This window comes from Rana temporaria, chromosome 4 (genome assembly GCF_905171775.1).
Source record: "Rana temporaria chromosome 4, aRanTem1.1, whole genome shotgun sequence".
Classification (NCBI taxonomy): domain Eukaryota; kingdom Metazoa; phylum Chordata; class Amphibia; order Anura; family Ranidae; genus Rana; species Rana temporaria.
The window spans coordinates 238,386,887-238,412,225 of record NC_053492.1 but is presented as its reverse complement, the minus strand read 5'-3'; the positions used below and the strand labels follow the sequence as shown (position 1 = coordinate 238,412,225).

Here is a 25,339-nt window from a genome sequence, read left to right as displayed (position 1 = left end):
GGGCAAAGAAGAGGAGGTCGTCCAGGTAAGGGATGACCTGTATCCCCTGAAGACGCAATGGTGCTAAGGCCTCTGCCAGCACCTTGGTGAAAATCCGGGGTGATGATGAAAGCCCGAAGGGGAGGGCTCTGTATTGGAAATGCTGCACTGTGCCCTCCAACTCTACTGCTAGCCTGAGAAACCTCTGCGACTTTGGAGATATAGGAATGTGTAGATACGCATCCCTCAGGTCTATCGATGCCATGAAGCAACCTGGCGTCAGAAGATTCCTGATGGAAAATATCGAATCCATCTTGAATCTTCTGTACCTTACACATTTGTTTAGAGATTTTAAGTTCAGGATTAGCCTGAATTTTCCTGTGGGCTTTCTTATTAGGAAGACATGAGAGTAAAACCCCCTGCCCTGATCTACCAGAGGAACCTGGATTAATACTCCCTGCTGTCAAAGCTCCGACAGGGAGGTCTTTAAAGCTAATGACTTCACTGGATCTCTTGGGGTCTGAGTCACCAAAAATCTTGTTGGTGGGGCCTCCGAGAACTCTATAGTGTAACCCTGGGCTATAGTGGTCAGAATGTACTGGTTGTCTGACACTGCCGACCACTGCGGAAGGAAATTTTCCAACCTTCCGCCTACCCTTGGGGCTAAGTCATTGCGGCTTGTTGGTTTGCGCAGGAGGATTGAAAAGGACTCCCTTACCTTTACCCTTCTGCGCTGACCAATCCCTCTTTCCCTGTGGTCCTTTACCCTTATTTTGCTGTTTATGGGCCCGAAAAAAACGCTTAGGGGGGGGGATTTTTCGCTTTTACCAGAAAAGCCTTTTTCGTATCTGCCGTCCTGTCCAGAATACTATCTAGTTCAGGGCCGAACAGTAGGTCTCCCGCGAACGGGATTCCACATAATTTACTTTTGGACGCTGCACCTCCTGGCCAGGTCTTGAGCCACAGGGCCCTCCTGGCTGCGTTGGCCAAGGCTGTGGACCTGGCAGAAAATTTAATTGCCTCGGCCAAGGCATCTGCCATATAGGCAACTGCTGCAGCTATGGTGGAAAAGGAATCCAAAATATCCTGTTTCGGGGAATCTGCTTCAATATGAGCTTTAAGCTGATCCACCCAATATTCCAGGTTACGAGCCATGCAAGTGGTAGCCATGGCTGGTTTTAGATTGATCAAAATAGACTGCCAGGCTTTCTTAAGGAGAAGATCCATACGCTTATCCATACGCTTATCCATAGGATCCTTGAGCAGACCCATGTCCTCAAAGGACAAGTCCGTGGAACGCGAGACCTGCGAAAAGGCTGCGTCCAGCTTTGGAACCTTGTTCCAGATAGCTGATGGATATTCTCCAAAAGGAAAGCGTCTCTTGTGGGACTTGGAAAAGAAGGGTTTTTTCTCTGGCTCCTGCCATTCCCGTAGAATAGTTTCAGTAATAACTGAATGGACCGGGAAGGTACGACCCTTGGGCTCGCAGAGACCAGCATACATTCGGTCGTGCAAACTTAGGTCCTTCTTCTCCTCACCAAGTCCTAAGGTAGCGTAAATGGCTTTGAGGAGATTGTCCACCTCCTCCAAGGAAAGCTTAAATTTAGCGGAAGACCCAATTTCCTCCTCAGTCTCTGATTCCCCACTAGAGGGGTCCTGAGGTTGCCCTAAAGATACCTCCTCGAAGACCGTGGCCCAGAAGATAATACTATCACCTCCTGGGAAGACTGAAGAGGTGGACGGGCTGAGTAGAGGGGGTAGAAGCTAGGGATCCCCTAACTGACAGGAATGAGGCCAATAACTCGCATTAACAGAAGAGACTAACTCCTCTCTAATAGAAGCTGACTCTTCCTGTACTACGGGTCGCGATGCAGGCATTGCACCAAGGTTTCTTCCAGTCCTCCCCCAATTTAGTCCTGCACACAGGACACCTTCTCTTGGTATCCGATTTGACCTATAAGGAAACGGGCGAGAAGAAAACAATAAAGGGGTCCAGAATGAGACCCGGTCTCAGACAAGAAAAGGAACCTACCATTCACCAGGTGCACCAGGAAGGAAAGTGACCACTACCTGCGTCCTGACAGGCCCCCATGCCACTGGGGGGAAAAAAAAAATAAGGAGACCGAGAGAGAAATAAGACCCCCTCACCCCTAAGGAAGACAGACTCACGTTACTGCTTCCCGCCGAGGTCCTGCTGGTGCCAGTGCCTGTTCCACCCGCTGCATCTTCTGCGTTTTCCATAGCAGAAATGACAGCGCTACTCCTGTGGCATGTGTAACGCTTCCTGGACTCCTATAGCGGGGAATACGAATCCCAGGTCCCAGATTTGCTGGCTCCACTGAGCACTGGGAAGAGAGGAGCCCGAATACCCTCACCGTCGCGCGAGTGCGGACAGTCTCCGCGACGAAACGCCGCTAAAAGAAAAGGTAGGAGTACAAAAAACAAAAATAGTCCGTCTTTCAGGTGCTCCCTGAGATATCAGACTCCCTCCTAAGAAGATGTCCCCTCCGGAGGAGGAAACACAAAAACTGACTGGTACAAGGAGGGACCTCCCTTTTAAAGATTGGAAAGAAGGTGTTTCCTGATGGAGTGGGAGGTCACCATATCTCAAGGTGCTGTCCTGAAAGACGCCTCGGGAAAAAGGGTCTCACACCGCTGGTCTCATCCACAGGATATGTTTTTGGAGACTGCTCAGATATAACACCATGGCAGAACCAGGTTCTGTCTGAGTAGCCTTCCATAAAGTTTCTTGTTGATTACCAGTGGCATGTGACCCCCCCCTTCTCAGATTTGCATCATTTGCTGCAGGAGTGTGTGGGTTCCATGCTTGTCTGCACCTGCCCTTCACAGCTTGTAGCGGACCTTCAGTAGTTTTAAAATTTTCCATCTATTAAATCTTTTGCCCTGCTGTTTTACTTTTGGATAGTAAAACATTTTTTTTCTGATAGTAAATACCTTATAAATTCGACTTCCTTTTTCTTGTCTGTCCATTAGCCTAGGCTTATGACATCATGCATAGCTCTCTCTCTCTCGTAAGAGTTTGCCAGGAAGGGAGGGGGGCGAATCATACAAGGGGCCAATGAGGGCTGCAGAGCTTGGAGGGTGCCTCTGTATGTGTGTGAAGTGAACAGGCAACAGCTTCAGCTATCCACAGCTAAAATGGGTTGCAGCCAGACTCTGGGAGGGAGATTTCTGCAGCATTATTTGGCAAGTACAGAATCACAGTATTATGTTTAATGTATGACTTTTTTTTTTTTAAATAACAAACACCTTTACAATCACTTTACAAGCCTTAAGGTATTACTAAAACCATGAATAATCAAATGCAGAGGCAATCAATTAATATGAAGAGCAGATACATTTTATAGATACAACCGGCCCTTTGAGAAAACCATGTTGATACGGCCCATGATGAAATTGAGTTTGACACCCCAGCCTTAGTGGGTTGAAATGTAACAGAGAGATGCGTTCTGACAGACTGTTTTCCAGTGTGGTCAACTGGCGATAGATCATGGAGGCTAATTAAAAACTGGCAAATCAAGAAAGTTTTAGGACTGTAAATTGAAGCTTGGCATCTGTCAGTGTAATAGCTGGATGCCAAGTGGCACAGGCTGAAAAGGTTAGCCGATTTAGAATGAAGGTGGTTACAAAAAGTCTAAGTATAGCGACATCACCATAATTGGCACAGTCATTTAACAATAACGCATTTGTATGTCACCTCAGCTGCTTTTTTCTTTATGTTTGAGTGCAGAAACATATTGTTAACTGTTCAGGCTGCTGCACTTTCTTTGGCTGCAGTTATACGAGACTGATGCAGAGTTTGCTACCTCTTTTCACAGTATATTGCTACAGTTGCAGGGATGGTTAGCATATCCATTGGTCCATTGGTCCAGCACATGGCAACATCTGAGGAGTTCTAGGATGATTTTGATGCAATACATTTGTCTGCATTGAATTTGAATATGTGGAAGAAAGTCAAAGTCAGCAGAAACACAGTAAGTGTGGATATATACAGTTGCAATAAAAATGTATGTGACCCTTAGTGGAATGATATGGATTTCTGCACAAATTGGTCATAAAATGTGATCTGATCTCCATCGAAGTCACAACAATAAACAATCACAGTCTGGCTTAAACTAATAACACACACATAATTAAATGTTACCACGTTTTTATTGAACACACCATGTAAACATTCACATAGGTATTTGTGCTTGATTGCACAAATACCTAAATACAAGCTATGCCCAATTTAAAAAATTATCTCCAGAGCCTTCCAGTTGCCTGCATGCCTAACTTAGTATACTTGCAAAATGGTTTCAACTACCTACTTACTATTAAAAGATATAGCCTCTATCTGTAAGAATACATAAATAATATAATAAAATGTACCATCATCCAGAGATTTAAGTATAGAAGGATTGGGTCTAAGGTCCCCAAACCAAAGAGCCAAAGAAAAGGGGGGGGGCGATTGGACTATTACGGTACTGATAAACTAAATATCCAGAATCGCTGCGACTTTACCCATTTCACAACTGTCACTGTGCTGCGTCACTACCCTGAGGGCTCGCCGGATCCTACTGGTCCCTCTTCCTCACATATTCCACCTTCATGGACACTTCTTGCTGAGTTAACATGTGCTCTCCAGCACATGTTCCAATTGGGATCCTGCTTCCGGGCTCCATTTATTTTCCTTGTATCCAAGGTCCGTCCACATATGTGTGCCTCCTGGTCGCCGCATGGGACATGTCTGTCCGCTGTTTGTTTAGACATGCTCTGATGAAGCGCTTTCGCCGTGAAACTAGTCAAGATGATTGTCGTGACCCTCAATTCACTGTTTCCTTCCCCTTTGGGGAGGAGTATATTGGGTGGTGTACGGTCGTCACTATTTTAATTCTGTAACTTTTTGATGTTGTATTCCGCAATAGTCCAATCGCCCCCCCTTTTCTTTGGCTCTTTGGTTTGGGGACCCAATCCTTCTATACCTACTTACTATGCCTTTTTGTTATATTACTGACATATAAAACCAATTGTCCTATGATAAACCTCCTTACACTCATTATTTGGCTATGTCTTGCTTTTATTGTCAACTGTAGAATAGCATCTTGCTTTTCTAGCCTATGTTATTGTAACTTTTTAAAGGGGATTGATTGTCACAGAATATACTTTTATTACATAACATCAGCATTGTAATACAAACAATTTGACAAGCCAATATAAGCTTACTTGAAAAATCTCCTTTTGTGTAGTTAGTGCTGCCTGTCTGATGGCCATTTCTTTCCACAATTTCTCCTCCTATGTTTATATTCAATCTCTAAGGACTACATATCCCATGGTACTTTGGTGCCTGCAAGCAGTGATTCCTGTACTGACTCCACCTCCTGAGACTCCTATTCTCAGCATATCTGTAGCTCAGAAGACAGCTCTGTGAATTCTGTGACAACAGTGCCTAGACACATAGTGAATATGTGTCACAGAACTCAAGTTAGTAAACGCATGGGGATCTTTACATAGTTTACAAACTCCAAGATCATTCAGAATAGGGAGTAGGCTAGAAATAATGTAATACAATGCGAGTTCACATTTTGACCATGGATATGCTCTACATGCATGGGACTTTTGCCTAAATACTAACTGCCATTCACTTTGGATAGGGAAGTGAATAAAATATTGGATCTAGCAAAAGCCTTATACAAAAAGGAGGGATGACCTTATCTGTTTATGCATTAAGGCATGAGAATACACAGTAAATAGTAATATTGATGCGCCAGTTCGTTGAAGCCTGCATATAGATTTCTGACTCATATGAAAATTAAGATATCAATAGTCTTTTACATGATATACAGTACCATGCAAAAGTTTTAGGCAGGTGTAAAAAAAACCAAAAAAAAACTGTAAATTAAGTTTTCAGAAATAATAAACAAAATAAAGTAAAAAGTTAGTTAAAGGAGTTCTCTGACCTAAAACTTTTAACCCCCGCTGTGCCCGGGCTGTAAAACTATACAAAATAAACTTTCACTTACCTGCCTACGATCCCCCGTTGTTCCGATATCGCCGTCCCGTTCTCCGGTCCCAGTCTCTTCCGCTTCCTGCGTGTCGGTGACTCATAGTGCGCTCAGCCTATCAGCGGCCGCGACGGGACATTGCTGCGGCCGCTGATAGGCTGAGCGCACTATGAGGTCACCGACACGCAGGAAGCGGAAGAGACCGGGACCGGAGAACGGGACGGCGATATCGGAACAACGGGGGATCGTAGGCAGGTAAGTGAAAGTTTATTTTGTATAGTTTTACAGCCCGGGCACAGCGGGGGTTAAAAGTTTTAGGTCAGAGAACTCCTTTAAGGAAAAAAAAAAAAAAAAAAAGGTAAAATGAACAGTTAAATCCAAATCAATATTCGGTATGACCACCCTTTGCCTTAAAAATAGGTCTCTTTATGTAATCCAAAAAAAAACAAAAAAACTTGTTGATGTTGAGATCAGGGCTCTGTAGGGGCCAAACCATTACTTCAGGACTCCCTGTCCTTTACACTGAAGATGTTTCATAATGACATTGGCTGTAAGTTGATGGTCGTTGCCCTGCTGTAGAATACATTTGGGGCCAATCATATGCCTCCCTGATGGTATAGCCTGATGGATAAATATCTGCCTGTATTTTTCAGCATTGAGGACACCATTGATCCTGACCAAATCTCCAACTCAATTTGCAGAAATGCAGCCTCTAACTTGCAAGAAACTTCCACCATACTTTACTTTTGCCTGCAGACACTCGTTGTACCACAAACTGCCTCCAGCCACAGCCAAATATTTCATATTGCGACTCATCAGTCCAGAGAGCTGCCATTTTTCTGCACCCCAGTTCCTACGTTTTTGAGCATAGTTGAGTCACTTAGCCTTGTTTCCACATTGGAGGTATGGCTTTTTGGCCACAATTCTTCCATGAAGAATACTTCTGGCCAGACTTTTCCAGATAGTAGATGGCTGTACCTGGGTCCTACTGGTTTCCACCAGTTCTGGGCTGATGGTAGTGTTGGACATCTTTCATCTGCTCAGTTAAAGCAGAGGTTCACCCTAAAACAATTATATACCATTCCATCCAGCATACTGCTGACATGTACAGTATGCTGTTTTTTTTTTTTCCGCTGTACATACCGTTTTATAGTTCTTTTTGTTTTCTCAATCCCGCGGGGAATAGGCGTTCCTATGAAGAGGCGTAGATGATTGACGTGCGGCTAAGGCGCGTCACGCGTTCCGAAAATAGCTGGACTGGGACTCGGCTCTATACGGCGCCTGCGCACAGACTAGGAGCTGACTGCGCAGGCGCCGTATATAGCCGAGTCCCAGTTCGGCTATTTTCAGAATGCATGACGCGCTTTAGCCGCATGTCAATCATCTACGCCTCTTCATAGGAACACCTATTCCCCGCGGGAGTGAGAAAACAAAAAGAACTATAAAACGGTATGTACAGCGAAAAAAAAAAAAAAAAACAGCATACTGTACATGTCGGTAGTATGCTGGATGGAACGGTATATAATTGTTTTAGGGTGAACCTCCACTTTAAGTTTACTTGACTGACCACTGCATCTATGGCCCTCAACGTTGCCCTCAATGCTGAGAAATACAGGCAGATACTTATCTATCCTGCCATACCATCAGGGAGGTGTGTGATTGGTCCTAAATGTATTCTGCAGCAGGACAATGACCCCAAATATAAAGCCAATGTCATTAAGGCCCCGTACACACGGTCGGACCAAACGATGAGACTGGCCTGTCGGACCGTTTTCACCGGTTCACCTCTGAAGTGGCCGTACGGCCTGATATGTGTACACACCATCAGTCCAAAATCCATTCGGGTCAGAACGCGGTGACGTCAAACACACGACGTGCTGAATAAAACGAAGTTCAATGCTTCCAGGCATGCGTCGACTTGATTCTGAGCATGCGCGGGTTTTGAACCGATGCTTTTCTGTACTAACCATCGGTTTGGTCCGATGGGGTAGCGGTCCATCGATTCGGTTTTGAAGCATGTTTAGAAATTTTACAAAGTTGGTAAGTTTGAATAAAGATAATAGTCCAGCCAGTGTAGGTGTGTGTGTGTGGGCCTGTAGAAAATAATTTCCCATATCCCTGTATGTGCAGACACCACCAATTATGCAAGAGAGTTCCACATCCTTACCACCCTTTAGACTTACCCCCATAGCCAGTATTCTATCCAAGAACAAACCCTATGGTCTATACCCACTAACCTCAGTTTGTAGATTAACCACTTAAGGACCGCCTCCTGCACATATACGTCGGCAGAATGGCACGGCTGGACACAAGCACGTACCTGTACGTCCTCTTTAAGTTGCGCCCGCGACCCGGTCCGAAGCTCCGTGACCGCGGCACCCGCGGACCCGATCCCTGCCAGAGTCCCGCGATCGGTCCCCGGAGCTAAAGAACGGGGAGAGCTGTGTGTAAACACAGCTTCCCCGTTCTTCACTGTGGCGCTGTCATTGATCGTCTGTTCCCTGATATAGGGAAAGACGATCAATGACGTCACACGTCCAGCCCCGCCCCCTTACCGTTAGAAACACATATGAGGTCACACTTAACTCCTTCAGCGCCCCTAGTGGTTAACTTCCAAACTGCAATTATCATTTTCACAGTAAACAATGCATTTTTATAGCATTTTTTGCTGTGAAAATGACAATGGTCCCAAAAAATTTTCAAAATTGTCCGATGTGTCTGCCATAATGTCGCAGTCATGAAAAAAATCGCTGATCGCCGCCATTAGTAGTAAAAAAAATGAATTAAAATGCAATAAAACTATCCCCTATTTTGTAAACGCTATACATTTTGCACAATCCAAACGATAAACGCTTATTGCGATTTTTTTACCAAAAATAGGTAGAAGAATACGTATCGGCCTAAACTGAGGAAAATAAATAAATTTTCTATATTTTTGGGGATATTTATTATAGCAAAAAGTAAAAAATGTTGATTTTTTTCAAAATTGTCGCTCTATTTTTGTTTATAGCGCAAAAAATTAAAACCGTAGAGATGATGAAATACCACCAAAAGAAAGCTCTATTTGTGGGGAAAAAAGGACGACAATTTTGTTTGGGAGCCACGTCGCACGACCGCGCAATTGTCAGTTAAAGCAACGCAGTGCCGAATCGCAAAAACTGGCCAGATCCTTTACCTGCATTTTGGTCCGGGTCTTAACTGGTTAAGCATTTGTGGGGGACTGTATCAAATGTTTTTGCAAAATCCATATACTCCACATCCACTGCCCTACCTTTGTCCAGATGGCAGCTCACTTCCTCATAGAATGTTAATAGGTTGGTTTGGCAAAGAGCAACCTTTTGTAAACCCATGCTGATTACTGGTAATGTTACGGTTTTCATCAGCAAATTCTTGGATATGGTCCCTGATTATCCCCTCATATAGTTTACAAAACTACAGATGTTAGACTGACAGACCTATAGTTTCAAGGAATATATCTCTGCCCTTTTTTGAAATATTGGTACCACTTTTCGCCAATCATCTGGTATCAATCCTGTCAGTATGCTGTCCATAAAGATTAGAAATAGCGGTCTGGCTATAACGTGACCGAGTTCTTTAAGAACTTTCAGGTTTAAGCCATCTTGTCCTGGTGATTTATTTATGTTAAGCTTCTGGAATCCTTTCCTGACTCTGGCCTCAAGGGTAGATCCTGTGCCATGCTACCAACAATCCCGTTGTGGTTGTTATACCCATCCCTTTCCTGTGTGAAGACTGAGGAGAAGAAAGCATTTAGTACAGCTTTCTTCTTGTCATCTGTAACCATCTTCCCTCCCTCGTCCTTTATGGGGCCAATGTGTTCCGACCTTGCCTTCTTACTATTAATATATTTAAAACATTTCTTGGGATTATTTTTACTCTCCTCCACTATGTGTCTCTCATAGTCTTTTTTAGCTGTCCCGATTGCGTCTTTACACTTCTAATTGCATTCCGTGTAGTGTTGGATTGCCGACAATGACCCATCCGCTTTGTACTTTTTAAAGGCCATTTTTAACGTTTTAAATTTTTGTTTAGCCACCCATGTTTAAGCTTTGTTCGTCTATATGTATTACCCCTTGGAATGCACTGGGTGATACTTTTATTGAATATGTTCCTAAAGCACTCCCATGTTTCCTCTGTGTTCAAGATTTGGTTCCACTTAATATCCTGTAGCATTAAGCGCAGTTTAGAAAAGTTGGCTCTTTTGAAATTAAGTGTTCTTGTACTCCCCTCACACCTCACTTTTCTATGATTTATGCCAGGGGTAGGCAAGCTGGGTCCCTCCATTTGTTGTGGAACTACAGTTTCCATGAGGCATTGTAAGGTTGGCAGTTACAATTACTCCCAGAGGCATGATTGAACTTGTAGTTCTTCAATAGCTGAGGGCCCAAGGTTGCCTACCCCTGATTTATGCCAACTAATAATTACTAATAAGTTGTCCCGTATTTCCACATCTGCAATCAGATATGTATCATTTCTAATTAGTAGATCTAGCAATGCGTATTTTCTAGTGGCGGAAATCCACCAATTGGAATATGACTTTGTCCTGAAAGACATTTAAGAAATGGCGGGCCTTTAATGAGTGGGCTGTCCCTTCCACCCAGTTAATGTCAATATTTCCCTGCCTTGCTGACATTTCTAACTGTTAAAGGAGATCCAACTCCACCCTCTTCCTTCAGGTTAGGGGGCCTGTAACATACCCCCCCACACTAGTACCGTAATTTCCCCATTAACTTCTACCCTTTGGAGTTCCACCCATACAGACTCCACCTCCCCCATCACTGATGTCATTCCACTCTTCTGCCGTAAATCATTCCTGATAGATAGACACACCCCTCCACCTACATTTAGCATAAGAACAATATATTGACTATATATTAATTTTAAGGGGTTTCAAAATTATTATGTTTAGTCTGACTCCGTGCACAAGTGCAATTTAAAAAATTTGAATATCATCAAAAAGTGAATTTATTTCAGTAATTCAATTCAAAAATTGAAACTAGTATATTATATTAATTACACACAGTGATACATTTTAAGCAATTCTTTATTTTAATTGTGATGTTTATGGCTTACAGCTAGTGAAAACCCATAATTCAGTACCTCAAACAAATACTCAGCGGAGTAACAGATTTGCAATCACAGCAAAAGGGCAAGACCGACACCATCAGAGAACTGTGATAACTGCCCAGTTTACCCCCCCCCCCCCTCCGAGGAAATCATTATTTCCGGCTGCACTGTATTACATGCTGTTCATACGCACTCACTCAATCACTCTGAGATATATTTTTTGTATTCTACAAAAATGTGGTTGATCCTGCTGTTCCCGTTCTACCCCTTCTGTCCATGTCCTCACTGCAGTTCGGGATTTTCCAGAGCAGAGGTGGTAGCTAGTGCACATGCTCAGCTTTCAGTGTATTTTCTACCATGAGCATTTCCTCCCTATCACATCTGAGCAACCCATGTGACTATAGAGTCACACACAAGGGAAAAAAACCCAGTGGTAAATTGACAGGACACTCCCTCCCTCCTCCTCCATTTCCACTAACCAGATAAACACAATAGGGGGCTGGATATTACATCTTGATTGATAGAGGCTTCATCTCCCCATTATTCTAAGACACAGGCTTGAGGGGAGTGACACAGCCTGTGACTGGCAGAAATCCAGCAACACCATGTTATTGCCAAAAAATAATAAAGACTTGATTTCAAATAAATATATTTGTATAACAATAAAAAACAGTTTATTGATATTAACTATTTTCACTTTGTATCCCAAAAGGCTATTTTTTTTTTATTATTTTTTTATTTTATTTGAACATGTGACCAGCAGCAGAGAACAAGAAGCTCCTCCTGCCACGGTTTCCCTGTAGACAGGCTGTGAAAGAGCTGGGTCATGTGAAAGCCATATATCAATTAGGAAAAGGGTACTTGGATGTTTTCATTAAAATAATTACAGTGCCATCATCCACATACAGAATGAGATGGGAGAATGTAAATTAAACCGTGTTTAGTAACACTTTAAATAATAAAAAAAAATAACCTACTACTGCCAGTTTCCTTTTTTTTGTAGCAGTGATCCAACTTCCTGTTGGAGGGTGGCTAAGTTTGTTCTCCATGGTCCCACTGTATGTAGGAATGCAGCCACACTCTTGCTCACTCACAGGGTGGACTAGGAACTATGAGAATTGTAGTGAGCATACAGCAGTATGACCGCAATTACCATGCACTGCACGTTCCAAACAAATGCAAGCAAGAGGCAAAAGGAGAGGTTTGGGAGCTTGTGGATGATGTTACAAGGAGACAGAAAACACAGTAAAAAAAAAAAATTCATGAAAATTGGATTACAGGGCAATTAAAAAAGAAGCCCAACACTTACTAGTCCTAAAAATGCTCCTAACCCCCTCGTACTACTGACATCAGCAGGGACATAGAAGTCTATGAGTGACGTTATGGCTCCTGAAATTCCCAGCTGTTGCCAAACACTCCTTTCTCTCCCCTGCAGCCACCACTGAATGACACAGCAGCTCATGCAACCGGACCGGAGCAGATTAAAAAAGGGTAAGTATAATCATCCTTATTACATGGGTTAGGCAGCATAGGAAGCTGGAGAGGGAAGGGAACATTTTTAAGACTAGTTGGTGTTAGGCTGCAATTCTACTTTAGGTAGTGGATTTGTATGGATTATTTTTTGAGAAAAAAGGATATATTTTAGTGCCACTTTAAAGGAACAGCTTTAGATGAAGCTGCTTCAAGACCACCATTATAGAAGAACCATGGAAGTGTGAAAAATACACTTTACCCTGTCTGTTCCAGACAAAAAGGGATCCAAGGTAATTTTTTTTAATGTCAGTTTTTTTAATTGCAAATAACATTCAGCAACACCTTTCACCGCATTGTACATTTTACAGCAATAACAACAAAGGAAATAATATTTTAAGAGGAATTGAGGTGTATGTATACTCCTATATATTAAGTTCACACTCAAAGCAAGAAAACAATAATGAATGCCTTCAAAACAACAACACAAAAAAATGAAACTTTTAGTTATAAGAACACATGGCCCTATCTACCCTTTCAATTTTATGGCAAAACTTTTTTTTTTTTCTTACCTTGAAAGCCTTGTATTGTGTTCTCCAATTCTAGAAAAAGAAAAGACAAATCATGGTTTACAACAGAAAATTGTATACAATTTAATATTGCTGGCTTTCAAGTAAAATAATCCAGTTTCAACTTCAGCAACAAGAACACTGTCACAGGGTCATCCCCACTCTTCTGTTTTTTTTTTTTAACATGTTTATAGCTGGTTGTTAAAGGAAATGTAAAAAAAAAAAAAAACAAAAAAAAATTGGTGGCTAAAAAAAAAAAAAAAAAAAAAAAAAAAAAAACGCGGTAAAATCGCATGTCAAAAAACACAGAAAGCACTGCAAAAATGCTCGAAAGCAACATGCATAGGTGTGAATCGAGCCCAAGGGCCAGTTCCTGTGTTTCGTGCACGTTTTCCAAACCACATTAAAAAACGCACTGCAACTGTGATCTGCAGTGAGGTTCCAATGTTAGGTTAACGAAACCCCAAATACAGGCCACAAACACTGTTTTTCCCTGAACTGGATCGTATGATACAGAAGTACCATGCAATCTGATTCCTCAACATTTTTTAAATCAGTGCATGCACTACTTTTGCTGGGGTCTCGTGAAATTCAGCCCATTTAAAATAATCGCACAGGAACGTGGCCCCGAAAGAGGATTTAACTTTGTTTAAACAAATACTGAAGTTTAGGCACCTTGGGGTATCTGGTAGTATTTGTGTCTTCAGATTAACCACTTCCATACAGGGCACTTACGCACCTTTTTTTTTGTGAGCTGGCGCCATCTGGTGGTGAGCCGTTGGTATTACAAGTTATTACCACCAGATGTGAGCTGGCGCCATCTGGTGGTGGCCGTTGGTATTACAAGTTAAACAGCAATTCTAATGTCATTTTACACTATTTTCACTGCCATCTTCTTCCCTCTAAACATTATATATATATTTTATCCTAACACCCTAGAGAATAAAATGGCGATCGTTGCAATACTTTCTGTTACGCCGTATTTGTGCAGCGATCTTACAAGCGCACTTTTTTGGGAAAAAATTACACTTTTTTTAATAAAAAATAAGACAACAGTAAAGTTATCCCCATTTTTTTTAATATCATGAAAGATAATGTTACGCCGAGTAAATTCATACCCAACATGTCACGCTTCAAAATTGCGTCCGCTTGTGGAATGCCGACAAACTTTTTTACCCTTTAAAATCTTCATAGGCGACGTTTAAAAAAATCTACAGGTTGCATGTTTTAGGTTACAGAGGAGGTCTAGTACTAGAATTATTGCTCTCGCTCTACCAATCACGGCGATACCTCACATGTGTGGTTTAAACACCGTTTACATATGCGGGCGCTGCTCACGTATGTGTTCGCTTCTGCGCGCAAGCTCGTCGGGACGGGGTGCGTTTTCTGGCTCCTAACTTTTTTAGCTGGCTCCTAGATTCCAAGCAAATTTGTCAAACCCTGACTTACACCAGTGCTGGTGGTAATAATGCGCTCGCTGACACCAGTGCTGGGGGTTAATAATGTGTTCGCTGACACCAGTACTGTTGTTTTTGAAGTTTGAAAGTTTGCATGCGGCCCCCCATGGCATATGAAAACTTGTCTTGTGGCCCTCAGGAATTTGAGTTTGAGACCCCTGGTGTAGAGTGTTCCACCTCCATTTCACATACCTACCTTCTCTCCTCTGAAGTACCTGCCATCATCCTAGGTGACTAACATTCCAATCAATGTTAACACTGCAACCACTTTTTTTTTTTCATTCAAGTTTGTGTTTATTTCAAATAAAATAGAGTCATTACAATAAAAACTCTAGTTACAGTATATAAAATATACAGTGAAATCGAAATGTATTAGGTCAAAAGCAAGAACTTCTTCCAAGGAAAGAAATATCCACACATATCTGATACTAAAACAAATAGCAATTGCAAAAATTAAATGTGAAGAGAGGATAAAAGAAAAAAAAAAAAGGCAGAGAAGAGGAAATCTATTACCCCATCGCCCTCCTCATACCGGTACTATATTGAAGCATATTAGTATCGCTACACAAGAGGTAATCAGCTCTTTCATGTGTATAAACATTGAGTGGCGAGGAGACCATCCAACCCCCCCAGACACCCCTAAAGGAATCTAAATGTGTCCAAAGAAATAAGAAAGGACCCCCCCCCCCCACTCTGAATTAAACATTACTTGACCCCCAGTATAGATAATAAAGAAGGAGGGTCAAGTATTTGCAAAATCAAACATATTTTTCAATGTCAGGAATAACCTGTGAACTAGAAGTGATGCACATTCTATTTTCAAATCATTGTAACTGCTTTAATGTATAGACCCTAAGAACCCTAAATTGTTGGAAACATGTGAAAATTTATACCATAACTCAGTACAGAACCAAGTTATGTATCTTCAGAGAATCGACAAAACGTAAAGAGAAGCAAATAGATAAGAAAGAGAATAGATGCATATATTAAAAAGAAAAAAAAAAGTAAATGTATACTTCAATACACAGCGATCGGTACTGCTAATTACAAAGAGTGTAAAGAAACACCCAAAAAGCGAGCCCAGGGTTCCCAGATAGCTTCAAATTGTATGTTTTCATCCAATAATGAATTGATTAATTTTTCTTGTTCTATTATCCAAGAAACGTTTCAATACAACTCCTGCTTCCACACTGCTTAACAAACCTACTACAACACTATCATCAAAACCCTCTTATCTAAACCTCGAGAACTCTTTTCTACCTTTAATTCTTTACTTCACGCTCCACCCAGGAGATTACCAACCATTTCAAAAGCAAAATCGACACAATTATATCCAGCATCCAACTCTCCCCCCACCCCCGCCAACACATTAGGTCCAAAACTGCACTCGCTGCCAACCTTTCCGCCCCGTTGCCACCAGGGAAGTTGCCAAACTCCTCTCCATGGCCCACCCCACCACCTGTCCCTTCACAATTACTACGACCGCCTTCCCTCTCGATCCTCAACTCTCTAACCCACACCTTCAACCTCTCCCTCTCCTCTGGCACAATTCCCTCCCCACTCAAACATGCACTGGTTACCCCAATACTTAAAAAAACTCTCACTGGACCTTACCTGTTTGAATAACTTAAGACCCATCTCCCTGCTCCAGTTTGCCTCCAACCTCCTTGAACACTTTGTCCACGACTGCATGAGTTGCTACCTCACCGACAACAACCTTCTCAATCCCCTACAGTCCGGCTTCCGCCCATAACATTCCACTGAAACGGCCCCACTAAAACTCACCAACGACCTACTAACTGCTAAAACCAACTCCATACCTGCTCATCCTCAACAAACTATTTCCTTGGCCTCCGTGATTCTGCTTTATCCGGATTCTCCTCCTACTTATCTTAGCTCACTTTCAGTGTCACATAAACCACCATCTCCTCCGCTCCGCTCCTCTTCCGCTTTCTGTTGGGGTGCCCTAAGGGTCTGTCCTTGGGCCCCTAATATTCTCTCTCCATACCTCTTCCCTGGGCCAGTTGATAAACACCTCTATGCCAACGACACCCAGATCTATCTCTCCACTCCTCAACTCACCCCCTCAATCTCTTCACGGATCACAAACTTGCTGAATGACATATAGGTATGGATGTGACACCACTTTCTCAAACTCAATATTTCTAAAACTGAGCTTGTAATATTTTCTCCTCCCCATGACTTTACCATTAAGATCAACGGCACAACCATTGGTCCCTCCACACATGCCAGGGTGCTATCTTACCTCTCCTTCAGCCCCCACATCCAATCACTGGTTAAATCTTGCCACCTTAACCTCTGCAACATCTTCAGAATTTGTCCCTTCCTGCCTAACGACACCACAAAAAAACGTATTCACTCCTTGGTTATTTCCTGCCTCAACTACTGAAACTCTATCCTCAATGGCATACCCTTACACAGGCTACCCCCCCCCCCCTTCAGTCTATTATGAATGCTGCTGCTAAACTCATAAACCTCACTAATGGATCCGTGACTGCTGCTCCTCTCTGCCAATATCTTCACTGGCTTCCACTACCCCACCGTATAAAATTATAAATACTAACCACAACATACAAGTCCATCCACAACATCGCCGTCAGATATTGCCCAAATGGTATCTCCGCTCCTCCCAAGACCTTCTGCTCTCTATCTCCCTCATTACCTCCTCCCATGCTCACCTCCAGGGATTCTCTGAGCCTCTCCCATCCTCTGGAACTCCCTGCCCCGGGAAAGTCCCGTCAGCCCCTACCATGTTCACCTTCGGGAGATCCCTGAAAACTCATTTATTCAGGGAAGCCTATCCCACACCCACCTAGGAACTGTACCCGAGCTACTGCCATCAGACCATTCCCCGCAGCTTTTAACCTTCGTACCTCCTCCGTATAAATCTCCACGAGCAGGGCCCTCCTGTCCCTTCTGTATTGCAATTGTGCTGTCCCCCTTATACATTGTAAAGCACTGCGCAAACTGTTGACTCTATATAAATCCTGTAAAATACAGGTGGTCCCCGGGTTACAAACACACAACTTACAAACGACTCCTACTTACAAACTCCTGTAAAAGTTCTTATGGGAACAAGGTGTCTCCACTGAAGCTTTATCACTAATCTTGGAATCCCCAACAACCCAAAACAAATGGCACAGGGGTGTTAACCCTTCCCTATGCTACCCAAAAAATGTAAAAATTATTTTTTGGGCTGGAGCTACACATAAACAAATGTATCTGTTCCGACTTCCATACAAATTCAACTTAAGAACAAACCTACAGACCCCATCTTGTTTGTAACCCGGGCACTGCCTATAATAATAATAATAATGGTAAAATACCATCTGTGTGCAGCAGGGCCAGGAGATCCCCTCACGATTCATTGGCCGAGACAGCAGCGGAAGCCATTGCCTCTTGCTGTTGTAAATGAAGCCAATGGGGGGGGGAGAGAGAGAGAGAGAGAGAGAGAGAGAGAATATAGCGAGAGCCAGGCTACGACTTAATTTTGCAATGGAAACACTGTGCCTCCTTGGGTGCACCCATAAGCAGGCTGCTTGCTGTAGTGGTAATGGGCAGAAGTGTTCAAGGAGTGCCTGCGGGGGCCTCCTGAACAAGAGATTCAGGGTTGCTCTGTGCAAAATCACTCTTAAAAAATCAAAAGTTATAGAAAAAATGTAATACATTTTTTTTTATATATGGATACAGTGATCTAGGCTATTTATTTCTGCCTATTCCATTTTACGTTCATCAACGTATATCAGCTGATTTGATAAAGTGCTGTGCAGACCTACAGACAATTATGGATTGCACTACCTGAATTTGTCAGTGTTCGGAAAATTTCATTGATGTCTTAGCTAAAATGTAGAAACAGTTAAAAAAAAAATTTTTTTATATAATGTTCTGTTTTTTTCATTAAGATTCTATACATGTTTGCACTTTCCTGCAATTTTTAAGACAGCTGCCACAATAATGTTAACCTGCAGATTATTCAGGCGTTTTATCTCTTCTATTTTTTATGTTGAATACTGGAAAAACAATATTGTTAACCTAGCACCATTGAAGACGAAAAACAAAATAATGTTAAACAATATAATGTTCATGGTTTATCTCTTAGCTCTAATAGATGGCAGAAACGGCATTATGTTTTTCACAGGATATGTTAAAATCGTGTAAGGAACATAATAAATATAATGGTTTAAAAGATTCTTGTGTTTCCCTTCTTCAACAGAAAAAAAAAAAAAGATTACAGAATATTAGAATATTTGTTTTTTCCTGTATGTTTGTAATGCAAGATGTTAAATATATATATTTTTTTTTTACAAGGGAATTGTCTTGATATCCCCTTGTATTGTAGTATGAGGCTGTAAAAAAAATATATATTTTATTAACCAGGAAAAAAAAATATATATATATTATGAAAAAAATAAATGTTTTAATAAGTTCTTGGGTTTCCCCTTTAGTAATCCTGGAGCCATGTTTGCTACTCCGTTACCAAAGGTAAATGACATTGTGTCTGCTTAAAAGTGTATTAAAGACACTAAAATTGATTTCATTTTGGTTGTTTTTTTTTTTTTTTCTTTTACACATGTTTATTATTACTGTACATGTTTTAATTCATACTGTGTGTCTTGCTGTATGCAGACAGTTTGGCATCATTATGAATAAAACAAATACCATTTAAAATATTTCACACATCCTTGCCTATTGTCCAATACAGGTGATAGTACAGGTTTTATAGTCACAACGTGTGCCTTGATGTTTGATTACATTTTGGCATTGTTCTGCTTTTAAACACATGAAATGTATTGACCTCTCAAACTGCTACCGTTGGTCCATTGGACTATATACTGCAAACCGCTGGTACAAATACAATAAGCAGCAATCTCTGACAGGCTGAATGACACACATTCCTCTTGCCAGGGCAGATAAGCGACCGCTATTAAAGTGGTTCTACAGGTAGTTTTTTTTTACCTTAATGCATTCTTTGCATAAAGATATAAAAGCTTCTGTGTGCAGCAGCTCCCCCCCCTAATACTTACTTGAGCCCAATCTCGATCCAGCAATGTGCACAAGAGCATTGTTTCTCTCCCTCCCCAATTGCTGAAAGAGCAGTAGGCGCTATTGGCTCCCGCTGCTGTCAATCAAAGTCAGTGAGCCAATGAGGAGGGAGAGGGGCCAGGGCCGATACATGGCTATGTGTCTGAATGGACAGATAGAGCAGAGGCTTGGGAGCGAGCCTGCTTGGGTGTCTATAGCAAGCTGCTTGCTGTGGGGGCACTTGGCAAGAAGGAGGGGCCGAGAGAGCCAGAGGGGGTCCCGAGAGGATAAGTATACGGCCTGCTCTGTGCAAAACCACTACACAGAGCAGGTAAATAAGAAATGTTTGGTTTTTAACAAAACAAAAAAAATTATAGCTTTTAATATCACTTAAATGCAGCCATCTACTTGCTAGTTGTGTTGTCTGACAGCTGTGGGGGTAAGCAAGGGGCATCCTGTCCAATCACGTAGCTAGCCTTTGACAGCATGTAGGAATATGGGAAAAGTACTACACGTACTGTGTTTCTTTGGGGACAAAATGCTGTAATAAAAAAAAAGAAACAAGGCTTCTTCTTTAAGTCCCTACTTCGTGGAAACTTATTTTTTTCCCCTTTTTGTGTTCCCTCTAAGGCAGTATTTCTCAACCCTCCAAATGCCGTGACCCCTTGGTAACATTTTTCAAGTTGTGGGGACCCCTAACAGTAAAAAAAAAATTGTAGCGTGGGCTGTCAGCACCCAAGGCAAAACAAGTAATTTGCGCCCCTAACCCTTACATTTGTGAAGTATTAAAACCCCTTATGGTACATTTTAGTATGTACCACTCTTTGTTCTCCTTTCTTTCCCTTTTATCTCTCTATCCTAATTTCTTCTCCCCCCCCCCACCCCCTCACGGTGTCTCCGACTTTGTGGTGTCTCGTAGCAGTGACACCTCTACCGAAATCAGGAGATAGGGTTTCCCCCAGCCCCTCCCACTTCACATTCCTCACCAGTCAGCTGACCGCTAGTCTCTGCCCCCCCCAGCCATGTCATGAACTGAATGGGCAGCTGCAAAGAGGCTGAGTGGGTGGCCGTGGGCTCCAGGGACTGCCCTGCTGGGAGGCTGCAAAAGAGGTACAGGCTTCAGGAACAGCCCAGGACCCCTGGTGACCCCTGGCAAATCATCATTTGACCCCCGAGGGGGTCCCGACCCCCAGGTTGAGAACCACTGCTCTAAGGATTATTTTTTATTTGCTTGAAAAGAATAAAACACACTTCTTGAATAAGCAAAAACATACCAATTAAAAGAAGATAGGAATAATCTATGACAGTTATTTCCACTCTGAAGATGTTCTCTTGATAGTCAACAGTGACGAGATTCAATTTCATATTCTATTTGGAGTGAGAAAAAACAAACAAAACAATAATTACAAAATGACACCAATACATCTTAGGGCCCTTTCACACCAGTGGACCGTATTTCCGTTTTTTCTGAGGGCAAGAGGGGGAGAGATGGAGAGAGACGATACTGCCAGGGGAAAGCGCAGGGCAAGGTAATCCGGAGGGGGCAGCTATGGATTCTGTATGTATGCGAGTGTGGACCTGGAGGGGTTTGTTTGTGCTACTTTAGCATCAGCCCCACTGCACATATACCAGACAAAATAATCTGTTCTTCCTTAACCAATTAAAGACCAAGCCTTTGCTGGCACTTTGTTTACATGTAACAATCAGGATTTTTTGCTGGAAGATGTAGTAGAACCCCCAATTATTATATATTTTTTGAAGCAGATGACCTAGAGAATAAATTGGTGGGGTTTGCAAATATTTATGCCACATGGTATTTGTGCAGCGTTTTTTTAAACACAATGAAAAAAAAATACACTTTTTTAAATTTTAATCCCAATTTTTGGTAAAATAAAAACACACCATAGCACAGTAAAATCGCGTGCGTTTTCTGAGCTATTATCGGCACCTATGTTTAGGATGCCCAAATGTTGGTGCAGCTCTATAAAATATTGGTAGTTACAGGTTTTTTTATGTCACGCGATTTTGCCGCGATTCGCAGCCGCGATTTCAGGGAATGCCAGTCTATAGAGCTGGATACGCATCGCACATGTATCAAACTCGCACAGGACCCTTTTTTCCCGTAGCTTATATTCGCAACTCATAAATGTGAATGGCACCAATGGAAAACAATGGTATTTTAATGACTTGCGAATTTGAGCAATCGCAACGGCTTAAATTCGCAAAAGAATTCGCAGCCGCATGAACCTAAAAGACCCTCTACCCATCACCAGTTTTGAGATAGTCGTAAATAATGGGCCTAGAAACAATATATTATATCTCACTCCAGTGTACACGGTGACATGTACAGTGGGGAAAATAATTATTTGATCCCCTGCAGATTTTACAAAGAAATGAAGACTCTATAATGTTTTATCATAGGTGTATTTTAAATGATAGAGAAATAATATCAACCAAAATCCCCCAAAAAAACACATGATACAACTGTTTCAGTTCAGTGAGTAAAATAAGTATTTGATCCCCAAGCAAAAACAGGACTTACTACTTAATGGAGAAACCCTTGTTAGCAAGGTAAGCGGTTTCTTGTAGTTGGTTACCAGGTTTGCACACATCTCAGGAGGAATTTTGGTCCACTCTTTTTTACAGATATTCTCTAAATCCTTAAAGCGAATGTGCCACTAAAAAAACATATTAAAAGCCAGCAGCTACAAATACTGCAGCTGCTGACTTTTAATATAAGGACACTTACCTGTCCCGGAGTCCAGCGGTGATCGCAGCAGATGACGAGCCGATCGCTCGTCACCCTGCTGCTCCCCCCTCCATCCACGGTGAGGGAACCAGGAAGTGAAGCGCTCCGGCTTCACTGCCCGGTTCCCTACGGCGCATGTGCGAGTCGCGCTGCGCCCGCCGATTGGCTCCCGCTGTGTGCTGGGAGCCGAGTGTTCCCAGCATACAACGGGGGACGGACGGGAAACGAGGAAAAAACCCGTCTTTTGCCCGTATCGTAGGGCCGGAAGTGGGTGCAGATACCTGTCTGTAGACAGGTATCTGCACCCCCCTCCCCCCTGAAAGGTGTCAAAGGTGACACCGGAGGGGGGGAGGGTGCCGATCAGCGGGACTCCACTTTAGAGTGGAGATCCGCTTTAAAGTTTTTTGGCTGTCGCTTGGTAACTTGGTAATACATTTTCTATAAGATTAAGGTCTGGAGAGAATATCAACCAAAAATCCAGAAAAAAAAACACATGATACAAATGTTATATATTGAGTTGCAGTCCAGTGAGTAAAATAATTATTTGATCCCCCTACCAACCAACAATAATTCTGTCTCCCACATACTGGCTACAGTATGTGCTAATGTGGTACACAGATTAGTCCTGTAAATTTAAGAAGGTGCTCCTAACGACAACTCGTTATGGGTATAAAAGACACCTGTCCACAGAATTTCTTTCTTGCATTTAAACTTCAACATCATGGGCAAGGCCAAAGAGCGGTCAAAGGACGTCACGGACAAGACTGTATACCTGCACAAGGCTGGAATGGGCTACAAGACCATCAGCAAGAAGCTTGGTGAGAAGGAGACAACTGTTGGAGCGATTATTCACAAATTTAAGAAATACAAAATAACCATCAATTGCCCTTGGTCTGGAGCTCCATGCATGATTTCTGCTTATGGGGCAAATATGATCATGAGAAAAGCAAGGGGTCAGCCCAAAACTACACAAAAAGAGCTTGTGAATGATCTCAAAAGGCAGTTGGGACCAGTCACCAAATAAACCACTGGTAACACAATACACGGACATGGATTAAAATCCTGCAGTGCCGGCAAGGTCCCCCTTCTCAAGAAGACACATGTACAAGTGCTGTAGTCAGATGAGACCAAAATGTAGCTCTTTGGCATTAACTCGACTCACCATGTTTGGAGGAATAAAAACACTGACTGTGACCCCAAGAACACATCCCTACAGTCAAGCACAGAGGTGGAAACATTATGCTTTGGGGCTGTTTCTCTGCTAAAGGTACAGGGCGACTTTGCCGCATTGAGAGGTCAATGGACAGCTCCATGTATTGTAAAATCTTGGGTGAGAACCTTCTCAGCCCGATTGCCAAAGATAGGTCTTCCAGCATGACAATGACCCAAAACATACTGCCAAGGCAACAAAGAAATCTGTCTCAAGAAGAAGCACATTAAGGTCATGGCGTGGCCTAGCCAGTTTCCAGACCTTAATCCTATAGAAAATTTATGGAGGGAGCTGACACTTCGAGTTGCCAAGCCAAGAAACCTTAAAGATTTAGCTTAAAGATTTATCTGTAAAGAAGAGTGGACCAAAATCCCTCTAGAGATGTGTGCAAACCTATTAACCAAGCACATCTAACCTCTGTGCTTGCCAACAAGGGTTTCTCCACCAAGTACTAAGTCCTGTTTTACTTGGGGATCAAATACTTATTTTACTCACTGAACTGCAACTCAATTTATAACATTTGTATCATGTGTTTTTTCTGGATTGTTGGTTGATATTCATCCTGTCTCTATCATTTAAAATACACCTATGATAAAAAAAATGATAGACCCTTCATTTTTTTGTAAGTAGGCAAACTTACAAAATCTGCAGGGGATCAAATAATTATTTTTCCCTACTGCTCACAGCGGTCTCATTTACACACCCTCTTGGTTGCATAAGCCCTGTGACCAATGTAAATAAGTGCAGGTAAAAAAAAAAAAAAAAAAATGGAAAATCAAGTATTTTACATACTTGATTGCAGTGTTTTTCTTTTCTATTAATTATTCACCTGCAATATGCCTTTGAACTTTCTCCTCCCAACTTGCACATTATAGCCCTCTCCTCTTTTGAGAGTTTATATGTACTCTCTGTACTGGACCAAGTAAAGTGGTCTGATGACATGATCTCCTTAAAGATTTAGATCACAAACCGATGCGCTTACATTTTGCTGTAGGTTTGGGAAAAATCACAGCTTGGATTGGGTGTTGGTTTGTAATAGTGTGTTATCCATACATACCATTGTTTATTAAAAAAAAGAACAAAAAAAAAAAAAACAGAGTTTGCCCGATCTGTCCAAAGACAACCATTCCAGTTGCACATCCTGACAGCTTATCAGTGGCAAGTTGGGCATCAATGTTTTAAATGGGGGGCAGTAGTTTCCTAGGTAACTTCTTATGAATAGAACCTTTGTTAAAAATGGCTGTCCAATAAATTCTGAACTAACCAGGTCTAAGAGATGCCATTGTATCCTTTAATGTTACACTAGGATCGTTGACACTTGTTTAAAGACTGTACTGCATGCCCTTGCAATGATGTTATTAGAATGCCGACTACTAGATAAGGGGCTACTCTGCTTAATTTATTCCATTCCTAAACTAACTCACTATGGGCTGATAGAGGTTATCGTTTTTAGCCATTTTTATACGTATGAACGTTAATGCTTTTTCATCTTCGATCTTTAAAATAACTCTCTTGGAATACCTGACTTTAGTTACCCTATTTTTAACAATTCCCTAACCTAGAACGTCAAACTTTGTACAGTTTATGTTTATTTACTGTATGTATGCAGAAAGTGCAGTATATTACTATTTAAAAACTAATATACAGTATGTACTATAAATGATTGACAAGATTTCCAAATTCGAAATACAGTGTTTGACTGAAGTTGAATTTATTTTACAGGCAAAATGGCATGCATGTTATTGCTCCCTTTATCATGTATTCATTTTCCA

At 42.0% G+C, this 25,339-nt stretch overlaps 1 protein-coding gene across 2 annotated transcripts in view; it reads right to left on the bottom strand.

Annotated features, from left to right (window-relative positions):
* LOC120937083 (cytochrome b5 reductase 4) overlaps positions 1-25,339 on the bottom strand; it is a 180,424-nt gene that overhangs the window by 66,711 nt on the left and 88,374 nt on the right. For both annotated transcript variants that reach the window (XM_040350044.1, XM_040350045.1), the window contains 2 exons: positions 20,883-20,976; positions 13,112-13,141 (listed from right to left, as the gene is read on the bottom strand). In XM_040350044.1, the coding sequence (XP_040205978.1) occupies positions 13,112-13,141; positions 20,883-20,976 (124 nt within the window). The remainder of the gene's footprint in view (positions 1-13,111; positions 13,142-20,882; positions 20,977-25,339) is intronic.